General features: G+C 42.9%; 1 protein-coding gene across 4 annotated transcripts in view; it reads right to left on the bottom strand.

The window, feature by feature from the left end:
• Positions 1-14,579, bottom strand: part of LOC125380109 (phosphatidylserine decarboxylase proenzyme, mitochondrial-like) — a 67,618-nt gene extending 53,039 nt beyond the window's left edge. The window contains exons 1-3 of one of the 4 annotated variants that reach the window (XM_048396397.1): positions 14,510-14,579; positions 7,810-7,967; positions 4,427-4,575 (exon numbers count right to left, since the gene is read on the bottom strand). In XM_048396397.1, coding sequence (XP_048252354.1) covers positions 4,427-4,575; positions 7,810-7,967; positions 14,510-14,517 — 315 coding nt within the window. In that variant the 5' untranslated portion in view covers positions 14,518-14,579. Of the gene's footprint in view, positions 1-4,426; positions 4,576-7,809; positions 7,968-10,841; positions 10,882-14,509 lie in introns of those variants that run through there. The other 3 variants (XM_048396399.1, XM_048396394.1, XM_048396396.1) reach the window with 3 other exon arrangements.
• Between the last annotated feature and the right edge of the window lie 1,225 nt (positions 14,580-15,804).

The raw sequence follows: 15,804 nt of genomic DNA, 5'->3' as shown, positions 1-15,804 counted from the left end.
GAATTAAGGGTTATGACCAGGGTACCCCAGGTCGTTGTCGGCACGGTACTAAAGATATGTACCCCTGGTAAGTTACTGTTTACAGAAATGTACCCCAGCCAAAATAAGAATACAGAAAGGTACCCTAGGATTTAGGGCTGAGATGGATAACTCTTGGACTCTGGAGACTGCCTCTGTGGTCTAGTGGTAGAGCGTCCGCCCAAAGAGCGGAAGGTCCGGGGTTTGATCCCTGGCCGCGTCATACCAAAAGATGTTAAAAGATGGTACTTGTTGTTACCCTGTCTGGCACTGGGCATTAAGGGGCTAAAACAAGGACTGGTCGGCTCGGGAAGAAGGGGCCAACCATGACAACCCCCCCACGCCCCTCCTCCTCCGAATAACACATAACAAACAGCGGCCACGGCAGGATGCTGCAAACATTCTGTGTGAACAAAACCCAGATGTATGAAACCATGTGCATCTTTAACTACAACTGAAATAAATGTATTTCAAGGCAATAGTTCTGATGAACATCTGGCACCTAAAAACAAGGCTTAGCTTAAAACAGATATTGGTTGAGTTACCATGCCAACATAGAGTATACAGCTTCAGAGAACCTGGGCAATAACCAACTTGAAAATCTCATTATATCGGAGTTTACTATTCATCACATTCATTTTATCAAACTGGGTATCTAATGCATAAATTTTAATAATAATGCAGGCATCAGGCACACTTTCTGCATGGAATTATAGGATTTACAAGTTGACAATTATTGTTTCCGGAGTTGCATGTGTTCTGTCTAGTGTACACTAATACACATTATGACCCACTAAACACTGACATTTCACACTGCACATGAAACCTACTTAAAAAATGGCAAATATACTACAAAAAAACATCACACATGATAGATTAACTATAGTAATACGAAAGAATTGGGTGGTCGTTAACCAACTTGTTTTTATAGAAGTATGATTACTAAATATTGATAAAAGTATGATATTGCTTTTCAGGTGTAACTTTCATTATTTTTGGTCTTGTCAAGTGTCAACATTTGGTGCATAATTATATAGAATCAATACAGCCGATAGGCACTGTAGCTCGCATGTGTTTCCTGAAATATTGATATATTATCAGGTAACACATCATGACATAGGTATTGTTGATATATATATATATTTTTGTAACACATAGGAATTATTACATGAAGTAGGTGAGGCGAAATGAGGTTTAACGTTGTGTCCAAGATTATTGCACTTATATGGCGACGTGCGTGTGTGTGTGAGAGAGAGAGAGAGAGAGAGAGAGAGAGAGAGAGAGAGAGAGAGAGAGAGAGAGAGAGACGCAGTATACTGACTCCAAGCCAACCAGTCCTTGTTTTAGCCCCTTAATGCCTAGTGCCAGACAGGGTAACAACAAGTACCATCTTTTAACATCTTTTGGTATGACGCGGCCAGGGATCAAACCCCGGACCTTCCGCTCTTTGGGCGGACGCTCTACCACTAGACCACAGAGGCAGTCTCCAGAGTCCAAGAGTTATCCATCTCAGCCCTAAATCCTAGGGTACCTTTCTGTATTCTTATTTTGGCTGGGGTACATTTCTGTAAACAGTAACTTACCAGGGGTACATATCTTTAGTACCGTGCCGACAACGACCTGGGGTACCCTGGTCATAACCCTTAATTCAGAACCTGGTCGTTTCTCTGCGGATATTCATTCCACCATTTGCCACGACACTATTGACAATGAGAGTGAGTGAGTGAGTATGGTTTTACGCCGCTTTTAGCAATATTCCAGCAACATCACGGCGGGGGACACCTGAAATGGGCTTCACACATTGTACCCATTTCGGGAATCGAACCCGGGTCTTCAGCGTGACGAGCGAACGCTTTAACTACTAGGCTACCCAACCGCCCCATTGACAATAAGATCTGAGGGGCGGAGTACAATGTGCACAATGTTTACTCCGTTTGTGATCGGGGAGCTGAACTTGTGAGATAGTTGAGAAGTCAGATCTACTAACATTGTATCCTTTAACATGTTTCAACAAATCAAGATCTGAAGTGGGGTGAAATGTATGTGAAATGCACAGGACAGCGCAGCAAGAGAGGAATGATCAGTTGAGGTACCCAAAAACATATCCATCAAAGGATTAACCGAAAATATGTTGATTGATTAATCACTGTTATCTTGCACAGAGGATTTGTCAAAAGTAAGTGTTTATATGTGTAGGTTTACTAAAGCAGTGGGAATACATCCGCATCTGGGTGTGAAGTGCTTACGTAACAACAACATACTTTCTTTAAAGGATTCAATAATACATTGATTGATTGCTCATTGTTATCTAACTCAATGGATTTTTTCAAAGAAGTGTGGACATCATGAAAAAAGTTGTCACGTGTTCTATCTCAGCTGACCAATAAGACTTGACGCCTATGTGAAACAAACTTGCGTGATCAGTTGAGAAACGAACACGAATAATAACATCCCGAAATGCTATATATATTTTAAAATGATAGATTGTTACAAAGACAAGTGACAAGTTTCTTTGTACAGCTCCAGATGTATGGCTAATTGTTCCTTTATGTGGATATTGACTGATACATTCCTCAATCAAGGTAACTGCCTAATATTATACATATAATTTTGGTCGGTTGTAATTATGATACCTGCATTTTGTTTTCAGTCATCTGCTATAGCACTGACCAGAATCATTCTTGTTCCTCTATGTTATTGTTGGGAAGTTCTTTGATGCAAGACAGACAAGTGAGACAAAACTAAGTCCTTGTTTTCACAAAACTTTTTGTTTGGAGGTGTGTATATGTTACAGTCAATGTCTAAAATGTGATTCACTTAGGCAATTTATGAAATGTCTAATAAATATTTATGTCATTTTACAAAATTGGAATTCATTATCATTATAAAACATACGGACAGATTTTGTCACTTTGTAAATCAACTGAATATTTAGGCGATTTATAACTTGCCAAAGTGAAAAGTTTAGTTATATTACAAACTGACTGTAACATATGCACACAATAAAATAACATATACGCAGGTGAAATATTTAGTTTCTGTTACAAGTCAAAATAGCGAAAACGAAACTCGAACAATACCAAGCAAGTGATGCTACCGGTGCTACCCCAGTGATACCTATATTTCCTTATTTTTTCCAAGACAAAACCGTATTTTGTGATCATTGTGACCCTATGCCCTTATACGGTACAATCAATAAAAACAAATGCGCTTATGGATTGTGCAGCACAGGTCACGAACTAGTCGAGATATTTTGGATATCAACGTTATAATTTTTTTTTTAAAAACAAAAGCAACAACCAGTCCCGGTTGTCAGAGGTAATGCCCCTTTAAAGGCATGCAGGCAATGATGATAATGTAAATAATAATATATACTGGCCATCCAATCAGTGGTCAAGCAGATCAGACAACATGAAATGTGGACCGACCAAAACATTGAATTACCTGCCAGTTTATGGGCCAGTTGGACAATCAGTGATCCAGCAGATCAGACAACATGAAATGTGAACCGACCAAAACATTGAATTACCTGCCAGTTTATGGGCCAGTTGGACAATCAGTGATCCAGCAGATCAGACAACATGGAATGTGGACCGACCAAAACATTGAATTACCTGCCAGTTTATGGGCCAGTTGGACAATCAGTGATCCAGCAGATCAGACAACATGGAATGTGGACCGACCAAAACATTGAATTACCTGCCAGTTTATGGGCCAGTTGGACAATCAGTGGTCCTGCAGATCAAACAACATTGACATGTGGACCGACCAGTTTTTTGCCAGTTGGACAATCAGTGGTCCAGCAGATCCATCAACATTGACATGTGGACCGACCAAAACATTGAATTACCTGCCAGTTTTTGGCCAGATGGACAATTAGTGGTCCAGCAGATCAAACAACATTGACATGTGGACCGACCAAAACATTGAATTACCTGCCAGTTTTTGCCAGATGGACAATTAGTGGTCCAGCAGATCAAACAACATGAAATGTGGACCGACCAAAACATTGAATTACCTGCCAGTTTTTGGCCAGATGGACAATCAGTGGTCCAGCAGATCAAACAACATGAAATGTGGACCGACCAAAACATTGAATTACCTGCCAGTTTTTGGCCAGATGGACAATCAGTGGTCCAGCAGATCAAACAACATGAAATGTGGACCGACCAAAACATTGAATTACCTGCCAGTTTTTGGACAGTTGGACAATCAGAGGTCCAGCAAATAACATTGACATGTGGACCGACCAAAATATTGACTTACCTGCCAGTTTTTGGCCAGTTGGACAATCAGTGGTCCAGCAGATCAAACAACATTGACATGTGGACCGACCAAAACATTGACTTAGGACCAGCAAACATAGCAAACAACATGCACAAGTAGAACAACCAAAATATCAACTTACATGCCAGTTTTTGGCCAGTTTGATTTCTTCTTTCTCTACGTAGAAGAACTGTCGATATCCGCCATACAGTGCTAGCCCTGCCCCAGCAGGCAGCCCTAACCGACGCCATCTTGACTTTTTTGAAACAGCAGTGTTCACAGTATTGCTTTCTGGAAATGAAACATTTTGTCAAACTAAAGAGACCTGTTAGTTGTATCTGCTACCGTCATCACAGATCGTACAAAGCACCGACCAGAGCTCCAGATAAGCTTTTGGTGTTGTGGGTATTTTACCCATGCATTTTAAAATCAGTAATTCAATCTGGGTATTCAAATTTCTGTTACCCACTAGTTTTTACACAAGTGGGTATTTAAGTTAAATATTTAAAAACACTATTCATCTAGTCCCTGCAAACTGGTGTCGTGTGGGTTCGAGAGCTTTATAGGACTCAAAAATACCACGATACTTCTACATGAAAGTGTGATGGCAAATGATCATGATGTAACTGTCATCGTGGAGTTTGGCAAGGTTGACGGAATGTCCGTTTATAATTTCAAAATAAGTTGCTGATTTGCTAATCGAATACACAGGGTTACTTCACAATATTTTGATGATACGCACAAGTTTTATTTTTGTAGCGTATCTGTAATGTTCGTTGCGTATTTGATACACTTGGATTTGATTTTACTGCGTATTTCTGCATTTCTGATGCGTATTTTATGCAGATACGCAGCTTATCTGGAGCTCTGACCGACTGTGAGCAAAGCAGGACACACTTGCAAAGACCTCACAGAAAAGTAAAACGACTCAACGGCCATATTCTTGATTTTGTGATGGCATGTGGTTTGTGTACAGTGAGTGAGTGTGTTTGGCTTTACGCCTCTTTCAGCAATATTCCAGCAATATCATGGGGGCACCAGAAATGGGCTTCACACATTGCACCCATTTGGGGAATCGAAACCCAGGTCTTTGGCACTAGGCTACACCATTGCCCCTGTTAGTGTTCAGCATACAGGTGAAGTTCAGCAACGTCAATCGCGGAGGATAGTTGGATGGGTGACTGTGTTAGGCAGCTTAACCAATGAGAGTTGCTAGGTCTCGTTTTCTTCCCAACACTGAAACACTTTTGTTTGTTTCTTTGTTGTTTAACGATGTACTCAGCAATATTCCAGCAAAATGACAGCGGCCTGTAAATAATCGAGTCTGGACTAGACAATCCAGTGATTGACATCATAAGCACCGATCCACGCAATTGGGATACGATGACACGCATCAACAAAGTCAGCAAGCCTGACCATAGTCGCCTTTTACGACAAGCATGGGTTGCTGAAGACCTATTCTAACCTGGATATTCCTGGGTGATAAAGCACATACCGGTATATCACATTAAAATGTTAATCACTGGTTTGTCTGGTTCAGACTCGATTATTTACAGACCGATTACTTTCAGATTGCCATCATATAGCTGGAACAACAAACAAACAAAACCTTGAGAGAAGCATGGAATACTGGGACTAATTTAGCCCATTTGTTTGTTTGTTTGGTTGCTTGTTGTCTAATGCTGCACTCAGCAAAATTCCAACCATATCAAGACGGTCTGTAAAATAATTGAGCCTGGACCAGACAATTCAGGGATCAGTAATCTACACTGGGATACGATGACATGCATCAACCAAGCCACCTGATACCGTTAGTCGCCTCTTACAACAAGCATGGGTTGTTGCAACTTTCCGAGGCAAGAGAGTTAACTGACTTTAGAAGTCCAGTTTCCACCCTTGCCGAACTAGGCTGGAATTACTGGGCGCGAATGTGGCGCCAGCAGTGGCTATTTCAAGTTATGACCCTTCTAAGCCTCTCCTACGGACCAATCAGATTCCACCTCTTGTATCACTTGTGTTTGCTTCACTTAAAATGGTGGCGCCCAGTCAGGACGATCTGATCGATAATCAAGATCTATATTGTTATTAAACGGGTCTTACATCGTGAAATGCATCAAATCAAGTGAGCACCTTGATTAAAAACATGAAAAGATTTGGAAAATATCTGCTGACAATGAGTTGGCGGGGCAAATCCTGCAGTCGACCGAAATCTGCACAACAGTTTAGGAACCGGATTTCGATTTCGGTACGCGATTTTGATTGGACTACGCCTAGACTCGCCAGTCCAGCCAAAATGTAACACCATAATACCAGCCTAGTTCGGCAAGGGTGGAAACTGGACTTTTACAGTCAGTTAACTCTCTTGCCTCGGGAAGATGGTGTTGCTGATGACCATCTCTAACCCGGATCTTCATGGAGGTATTTTGCCCTGAATCCCCACAGGGGACAGGAAGCCTACGAGTGTATTCACATAACATTTATGTTTCAGTTTTTTTAATTAAGGGGTAATGGGGTCTGAATCCAGGGACTCTGGAAATCTCTGCTTCTGCAGACTCATCTTCCTGAGGCAAGGGACATAACTGACTACAAAAGTCCAGTTTCCAGCCTTGCTTAACTAGGCAGTAAGCATGGAGTTGCATTTTGGCTGGACTAACGAGTCTATGCATAGTCCAATCAAAATTGTGTAATGAAATCGACATCTGCTTCTTATACTCCAGTGCAGATTTCCGTCGATTGAAGGATTTGTAAAGCATGGGTACTGACAACTATATATTTTGTTTGTTTTTAATCAAGGTGCTCACATGATTTGATGCACTTCACGTGGGAATGACCCCTTTAATTACAACATAGACCTTGATATCGATCAGATTGCGTTCAATGGGCGCTGCCTATTTCGTTTGAAGCAAGTACAAGTGATATGAGAGGTGGAATCTGATTTGTCAATAGGAGGGACATGGAAGGACATAACTCGTGATAGGCACTGGTGGCACTACAATCGAGCCCAGAAATTCCAGCCTAGTTCGGCAAAAAGGAAACTTGACTTTAACAGTCAGTTAACTCCCTTGCTTGGGGACCGCCTCCATGGTCTTGTGGTAGAGCGTCCGCCCGGAGATCAATCCCCAGCCGCGTCATACAAAAAGACGTTAAAAGATTGTACTTGTTGTTACCCTGTCTGGCGCTTGGCATTAAGGGGCTAAAACAAGGACTGGTCGGCTCGGAGTCAGTATACTGTGTCTAAGTTGGGTATTCATGTAGAACTGCGGCATGGTATCTCAGTGAGCTAGCACTATAAATCAGCATCAGTCCGGAATAGCACAAGCAGCCACACACACACACACATACACCTGCATGCACGTCGCTATATAAGTGCAATAATCTTGGACGCAACGTTAAACCCAATTTCACCTCACCTCACCCTTGCTTGGGAAGTTGATAAGGACTATGACAAGGTCACCTTGACCATGTTGACTTTCACACTTTTGTTAGAACACTTTGGTATGGTGTAACTTTCAGGAATATACTCACTTGAGGAATAAGTATTTGCATAGATGATGTTGAGGGTGGATGATCTCCCTTGTTTGTTTGATATCACATGACCAGTTCTTAAAGGCTGCAGTTGGCGGATCGTGTGACAGCTACAAACACAGGCGCCACCTGGCGGTAGAAGACGGTAGCTGATATACCTGAAACACAAGGGCACATTGTACACAAAATGCAGCCAAAATGTCCTTGACCCCCAAATGTCCTTGACCCCCAATGTCATGCAGAAGCTCCTCCTCAATGTCCAATAGACAGGCATCAAAACTGGAGATGCTTGGGGTGCATGCACACTAGGGCTGGGACGAGTCCAAATTTACTACCCGGCAGTGCTTGAAATATAATATAATTACCAGACTGCCATCAGGACCCACAGACTTCAGAAGCTGCAGGCTGACACAACTCTTTAGGCCCTCATTTAAAAAACTGCAGCTTATTGTGACAATTAAACACACATGTAAATTTACTGCAGGACCTATACGGTTTTGGAACTAAGGGCCCGACACGAGATCTACCTGCCGCGAGCCTATGGGCAGGCGCTTATTTCCAACACTGCTACCAGGTACCCGACACCCTAAATCCCGGCACTACCCGGGTACCTGCTGTAGGTCTCACGAGTTGGGTACAAAATGTCCGAATGGAAATTGTTTTACCGCAATCCTGGGAAAAACTATTTTGATACATGTATAAAACAATCTGATCGTGCATACACTGAAGTTGACTGAAGCTTTATCTTGCTCACTCATATAAAAGTCAGAAGGAATGCATTCATCGTCAGAAAGAAATGTGAACATTAGTGACTTGTAGTGTAACCATGATGGAGTTTGATTGTTAATGTCATGAAACAATATATCACGTGACAAACCACAGGTCCGGGCAGTCCTATGGGTACTTGTGTCCTTCACAGGACCCACCCGAAGTGAGTACTCGAGTGACCCATCCCAGCTTGATACTTGGACCTAGTTTGCCCTTTTGTTTTTTGTTGTTGTTTAACATTGCACTCTGCAATATTACGGCTAAAAGGTGGCGATCTTTAAATAACTGTGGGCCAGACAATCCAGTGATTGATATTGTGAGCAACAATCCATGTCATTTGTATACTGTATTTTGTATGCAATCAACAAGATCACCGAGCCTGGCTACCCGATTCACCAAGCATGGCTACCCGACTCATCGAGCCTGGCTACCCGATTCACCGAGCCTGGCTACCCGACTCACCGAGCCTGGCTACCCGACTCACCGAGCCTGGCTACCCGATTCACCGAGCCTGCCTACCCGACTCACCGAGCCTGCCTACCCGACTCACCGAGCCTGCCTACCCGACTCACCGAGCCTGGCTACCCGACTCACCGAGCCTGGCGACCAGATTCACCGAGCCTGGCTACCAGATTCACCGAGCCTGGCTACCCGATCCACCGAGCCTGGCTACCCGATCCACCGAGCCTGGCTACCCGATTCACAGAGCCTGGCTACCCGATCCACCGAACCTGGCTACCCGATCCACCGAGCCTGGCTACCCGACTCACCGAGCCTGGCTCCCCGATTCACCGAGCCTGCCTACCCGATTCACCGAGCCTGGCTACCCGACTCACCGAGCCTGGCTCCCCGATTCACCGAGCCTGCCTACCCGATTCACCGAGCCTGGCTACCCGACTCACCGAGTCTGGCTACCCGACTTACCGAGCCTGCCTACCCGACTCACCGAGCCTGGCTACCCGACTCACCGAGCCTGGCGACCCGATTCACTAAGAAGCCTCTTAGGACCAGCATACCCGGGAACCTATTCTAACCCAGAATCCCTACATGGCTTTTATGTTATAAGCCCCATGAAGAATCCGGGGTAGAATAGGTCTTCAGTAACCCATGCTTGCCGTAAAAGGCGACTATGCTTGTCGTAAAAGGCGACTAACAGGATAGGGTGGTCAGACTCGCTGACTTGTTTGATGCATGTCATCGATCCCAATTGTGTGGATCGATGCTCATGATATCAATCACTGGATTGTCTGGTCCAGACACGATTATTTACAGACCGCGGTCATATAGCTGGAATATTGCTGAGTGTGGCGTTAAACAACAAACCAACCAACCAAATTATGTCATAAAATATATATATAGGTATGTACATGAAGGCTGTTCAGACATCTTTGATGCACACATGTACAGAAAATAATGACGCTCCCCTAATGCTTGTCATGTTTTTGGATGACCCTCCCATGTCCTTGTACAATTTTTTCAAGACCATCCCTAATGAGACAAAATGTAAAGGAACTATATATTTTATAATAAAATGCCCATTTTTTCATGACCCTTCCCAAAATTATGTTCTACTTTTTATGACCCTCCCCTAGAGACTGTTATAGTTTTGGGTGACCTCCGGATTCCCTCTCACCCACCACCCCATAATAAATGACCGGTCCCTATCAAGCAGCCACCCTACCACGGGTGCCACCTACCCTAACACAGTTAACCCTATTAAAGAGGGGGGCGGTAGGGTAGCCTAGTGGTGAAAGCGTTCGCTCGTCACGCTGAAGACCCGGGTTCGATTCCCGACATGGGTACAATGTGTGAAGCCCATTTCTGGTGTCCCCCGCCGTGATATTGCTGGAATATTGCTAAAAGCGGCGTAAAACCAAACTCACTCACTCACTCACTATTGAAGAGGCACATGGGATCAGTGAAGCAAGACCTACAGACAGGACCATATAGCTGTGCCCATCAAAGCGTAGTGTCGCCAAAATTTGCATCCCAACCAACACTATGATTGTGAGTTCGAATCCTGGTTCGCCCTGATTATGTTTCTAGGTTTGTCAGCACCACACCAGTGCTCGTGGGTTTCACCGAAGTGGTAAACGTCTGAGACCTGCATCACTTCGGGCTTTCCTACCACATTAAGCTGACACGCCGTGATATAACTGGAATACTGTTAAAAGCGGCGTTAAACCCAACTCACTCACTCACTCAAAATATCCAATTCTTCATTGTGACATAGAATTAATACTAACGTAACAGTAATTACTTACCAAGCTGAGTCTATCCGAGCCACTACTCTCTGTACAACATGGAGTAATGATGAATAATACACTTAAGGAACTGCGTCACTTGTACTTTGTCACTGCTGTAACCTCACTAAACACAGTAAACTAACTAAAAATGTTTTTTCCTCAATTTTGGGATTTTTCTCAATTGCTTATATTCAGAGTATTTAACAATGTTTAAAATTGTAATTTTATACTGCATTCAATGCAACAATGTTAAACTAAGCAGTAAAGCGTTTTCCTCCTTTGGTCGTGTTATCTTGGAAATAGAAGGCGATAACGGTTATAACTATAACAGGAATTGGGAATTGTCTTAATTCCAGTTTGGAGTTTTTTTGGGAAATGTTGGGATGAACATCAAGCATGAGTGAGTGAGTGAGTGAGTATAGTTTTACGCCGCTTTTAGCAATATTCCAGCATTATCACGGCGGGGGACACCAGAAATGGGCTTCACACTTTGTACCCATGTCGGGAATCGAACCCGGGTCTTCGGCGTGACGAGCGAACGCTTTAACCACTAGGCTACCCGAACGCCCCTCAAGCATGAGCATGTCTAGATACTCCCTGTAACCATGGTAACATACTTAAACATGCTAAATATGTGCTGCTCTCCAAGATGATCAATATCTGCATGAGGTGGATAGTTTGGTTCAACTGCTTATTGTAGTCATATAGAACCATTCAACTCGTATCTTTTCATTGCAAAGTCACAAGGAGTGCGACGCATAAATCTAAATATCTTTACAGTCACAGGAGTTTTAGTTCCCGAGCTGGATAGGGTTTATAGATCCATACATAACTATTTCAGAAATAGGAGTTTTGAAATTTCAGAATATTTACGGTAGGTCGGCACACTTAGCCATTTCCTAGATACTGCTTGCTATCCAGGCTGTAGACGACTGACTCAACCACACGTTACTTCAACAACAATTCATCCATGATGACTCAAACACGTCCACTGAAGTCAAAGCTAGGAACATGTTGAAAGTGTTTACTCTTTTCATATATTACTGTTTTTATTCAGCGCTCAGCACAATTCCAACAATAATTTTTTTAGGTTTTTTTTAGGTTGTTTGTTGTTTAACGCTGCACTCAGCAATATTTAAGTTATATGACGGTGGTCTGAAAATAAGTCTTGACCGGACAATCCAGTGATTGATGTCATGAGCATCGATCCACACAATTGGGATACAATGACATGCATCAAACAAGCCAGCGAGCCTGACCACCCGATCCTTAGTTGCCTCGGACAAGTAAAGTCGCATTTTACAGCAAGCATGGGTTGCTGAAGACCTATTCTCGTCCTGATCTTCACAAATCGCGGACAGACAGCACCAATTCCTATATCCCCCTTCCACTTCGTGGTGGGGGATTATGATTTGGTCATGCATACACTAGGGCTGGGACGAGTCCAAATCTACTAACCGGGTATCCGACCCCCTATTACCTGACTCTACCCGGGTACCCACTGCAGGTCTCAAGAGTTGGGAACAAAATGTCTGATTGGGAAGTGTTTTACCACAGCCCTGGCCAAAACTGTTCAGATACATGTATCAAACGATCAGATCATACGTTCATGGAAGTTGACTGAAGCATTATCTTTACTCAAACATATAAAAGTCAAAAGGAATGTGTGTATTGTACATGTTGTAAGAAAAGAATTGCGAACATGAGCGACTTGTAGTCTAACCACTGAGCTACAGTGAGTTTTTATTGTTAAACAATATATCACGTGACTAACCACGGGTCCGGGTAGTCCTATGGGTACCCAGGTCCTACTCAGGACCCACCCGACCCGAGTACCCGAGTTACCCGTCCCAGCCCTAGCATACACTGAAGTTGACAGAAAATTTATCTTTATTCAAACATAGGAAAGTCGGAGGAATGTGTGCATAGTAAGAAAGAAATGCAAACATTAGCTACTTGTAGTGTAACCATGGAGTTTTATTGTTATTGTCATTAAACAATATAACACGTGACAATACTGCGGGTCATCCTGTGGGTACCCAGGTTCTACTCAGTACCCCCCCGACCAGAGTCCATTGTATCCATCCCAGTCCTAAATCCTAGGGTACCTTTCTGTATTCTTATTTTGGCTGGGGTACATTTCTGTAAACAGGAACGTACCAGGGGTACGTATCTGTAGTACCGTGCCGACAACGACACCTTCAGTACATGGGGCCCTGGTCATAAACCTTAATTCAGAATAGGACTGGGACGGGTCCAAAGTTACTACCCGGGTACCCACCCCCCTATTACCCGACCCTACCTGGATACCAGCTGTAGATATTTAGAGATAGGTACAAACTATCCGATTTGGAAAAGTTTGACCGTAACCCTGGCAAAATGTATTTAGATACATGAGTAAAACGATCCGCTCATGCATACACTGAAGTTTAATGCATGAAGTTTTATCCTTATTCAAACATATAAAAGTAACCAGGAATGGGTGCATTGTCAGAAAGAAATGGGAACATTAGTGACTTAGGGAGTAGTGCACTTTACCAGGCGCACTTTTTCAGATCCAATTAGCGCTGTGGGGGCTCGAACGCGCTTCGCCGGCTCACTGGCTCTGCTAATTACTGCGTTAATTAGCCGAAGCTCTACCACTGGACCACAGGCGCTATCACATGTAATCAGTGCTCGTTTAACAGGTCATTAGAATCCCCATTGACATGCATGCGTAATTCAGTAAACAATGAATTGCGCATGCGTGTGACATCACTGCCCGCTCTCCCATTCATCTTTTCTTGAAACCACACCCGCAATTGTTTATGTCAACATGACCGACCACTGGGATTAACTGGATTAACGCTTGAAAAGGTAAGAATTTATGGCTAACCCTTGCCCAAAGCCAGCTGACCCTAATGACCGAAAAGGGGGCTTTGGATCGTAAAGACGTGTAAGTTTCCCTAAGACCCAAAAACAGGTGTTGGATCATAAAGTTATGTAAGTTTCCCTAAGACCTAGAACAGGTGTTTGATTGTAAAGATACGTAAGTTTCCCTAAGACCGAGAACGGGTGTTTGATTGTAAAGATGTGTAAGTTTCCCTAAGACCGAAAACGGGTGTTGGATCGTGAAGCGAGAGTCACCAGAGCGTGAGGCACGGAAACGGTATAACGAGACTGCGGTGGCACTATAGCGAGGTAATTGAGCGGATGGTAGAGCTCGGGCTGCGCCTGGTAAACTGCATTGTTGCCGTGACTTATAGTGTAACCATAGAGTTTTAGATAATTTTTGTCATTGAACAATATATATCACGTGACTAAGCACGGGTCTGGGTAGTCCTGTGGGTACCCGGGCCCTACTCAGGACCAACCCGACCCGACTACCCGAGTTACCCGTCGCAGCCCTAATTCAGAACCTGGTCGTTTCTCTGCGCATATTCATTCCACCATATGCTACGACACTATTGACAATGAGAACTGAGGGGCGGAGTACAATGTGCACAATGTTTACTCCGTTTGTGATCGGGGAGCTGAACTTGTGAGATAGTTGAGAAGTCAGGAAGTCAGATCTACCAACACTATCATTTAACATGTTTTCGCAAATTTCTATATAATGAGTTTAGGTCGTATTCATTGTCGTATTCGTAGTCATGTAGACTCTATTATTTACTGTGATACGCAGCAGTGCAAACACTGTGTCTCACCTGAACATTGTTTTTCGGTTCTTGAGGACACGAGCTCTCCACGAGAAGGGAGGCTACTCTGAATAACTGCGAGGCATTTGGTTGTTTGTTTGTAACCGGACAGTCTTACTCACTGTAGAGTTCCACCCTCACATTTTATTCCCTATTTTGTGATATCAATAATGCATTTATTCGACTTTATGATATCAATAAAATATTCGTATCATAAATAGTTTTTTGATATCGTAAATTAATTACTGCATCACAATTTTATTGCATTATTATTATAATGGTTTAAGATATTTTTATGACAATTTAACGAAAGGAATTTGTGACATCTGAAAAATTTGAATATCTTTTCATATCACAAATTCGATTTAGTGATATCAATAATTATTTTTATGATATCTTCAATTGTATTAATTCCTTATAACTGCTCCCTTGACAATGCGGCCTTGGAGTATTGGGAGCAAAATTAGCCGAATGCACCGCTAAGCTTATTAAACGGCACAAGGTTTTGAACCATATTAATTTTGTATGTATCAATCATTATTTTCATGAACCAAGAAATGATTGTTTTCAGTATCAGTAAATACATTTCGAATGTGTGATATCAAACAATGATTAAGTGATATCACTAATTCGAATTATTGATATCTAGACTTACGTTTTGCATTTCTTTTATAACCAAAACAAAAAATATAAATATAATAAATATAAACTCGAATTTGTGATACCATTACATGAATTATTGATATCGTGGAAAGTGTATATATATAATAGAGCGGCGCCTCAGATAAAATGTGTGTGTGCGTGCGTGCGTGCGTGCGTGCGTGCGTGTGTGTGTGTGTGTGTGTGTGTGTGTGTGTGTGTGTAAACGTTCGTGCTTGTGAGCGTATGAGCGTGCGTGTGTGATGTATAACTTGGCACTAGGCAATTTTCCAGCTATATCGTGTTGGCCTTTAAATAATCGAGTCTGGACCAGACAATACAGTGATTGATTTCAGGACCAATGATCCCCCTGCTTGCAGTCAGGATTACTAACCAATCATTGGCTACCTGTGTCTGGGTGGGCGGGGACAGGATCCAGGGGGTCCGGCCCCACCCCGGGGCACCCCCACACCTTGAAAACAACCGTAGTATGTTGTAGGCTGTAAAGTTATCTGAGACTGAATAAGGATTTTGATATTTTGGACCCCTGATTTCTAAAATGCTGGGACCACCAATGTTTACTGCTTTCATACAAATTGACCAACTTGGATAAAATCGAGAAGAGTCGACGACCACAGCAGTAATATAAACTCAGTATGCGCTCC

Source organism: Haliotis rufescens, unplaced genomic scaffold, assembly GCF_023055435.1.
Source record: "Haliotis rufescens isolate VD_foot unplaced genomic scaffold, xgHalRufe1.0.p SCAF_15, whole genome shotgun sequence".
Classification (NCBI taxonomy): domain Eukaryota; kingdom Metazoa; phylum Mollusca; class Gastropoda; order Lepetellida; family Haliotidae; genus Haliotis; species Haliotis rufescens.
Note: the sequence above shows the minus strand (reverse complement) of the source record. Positions and strands in the feature narration are given on the sequence as shown.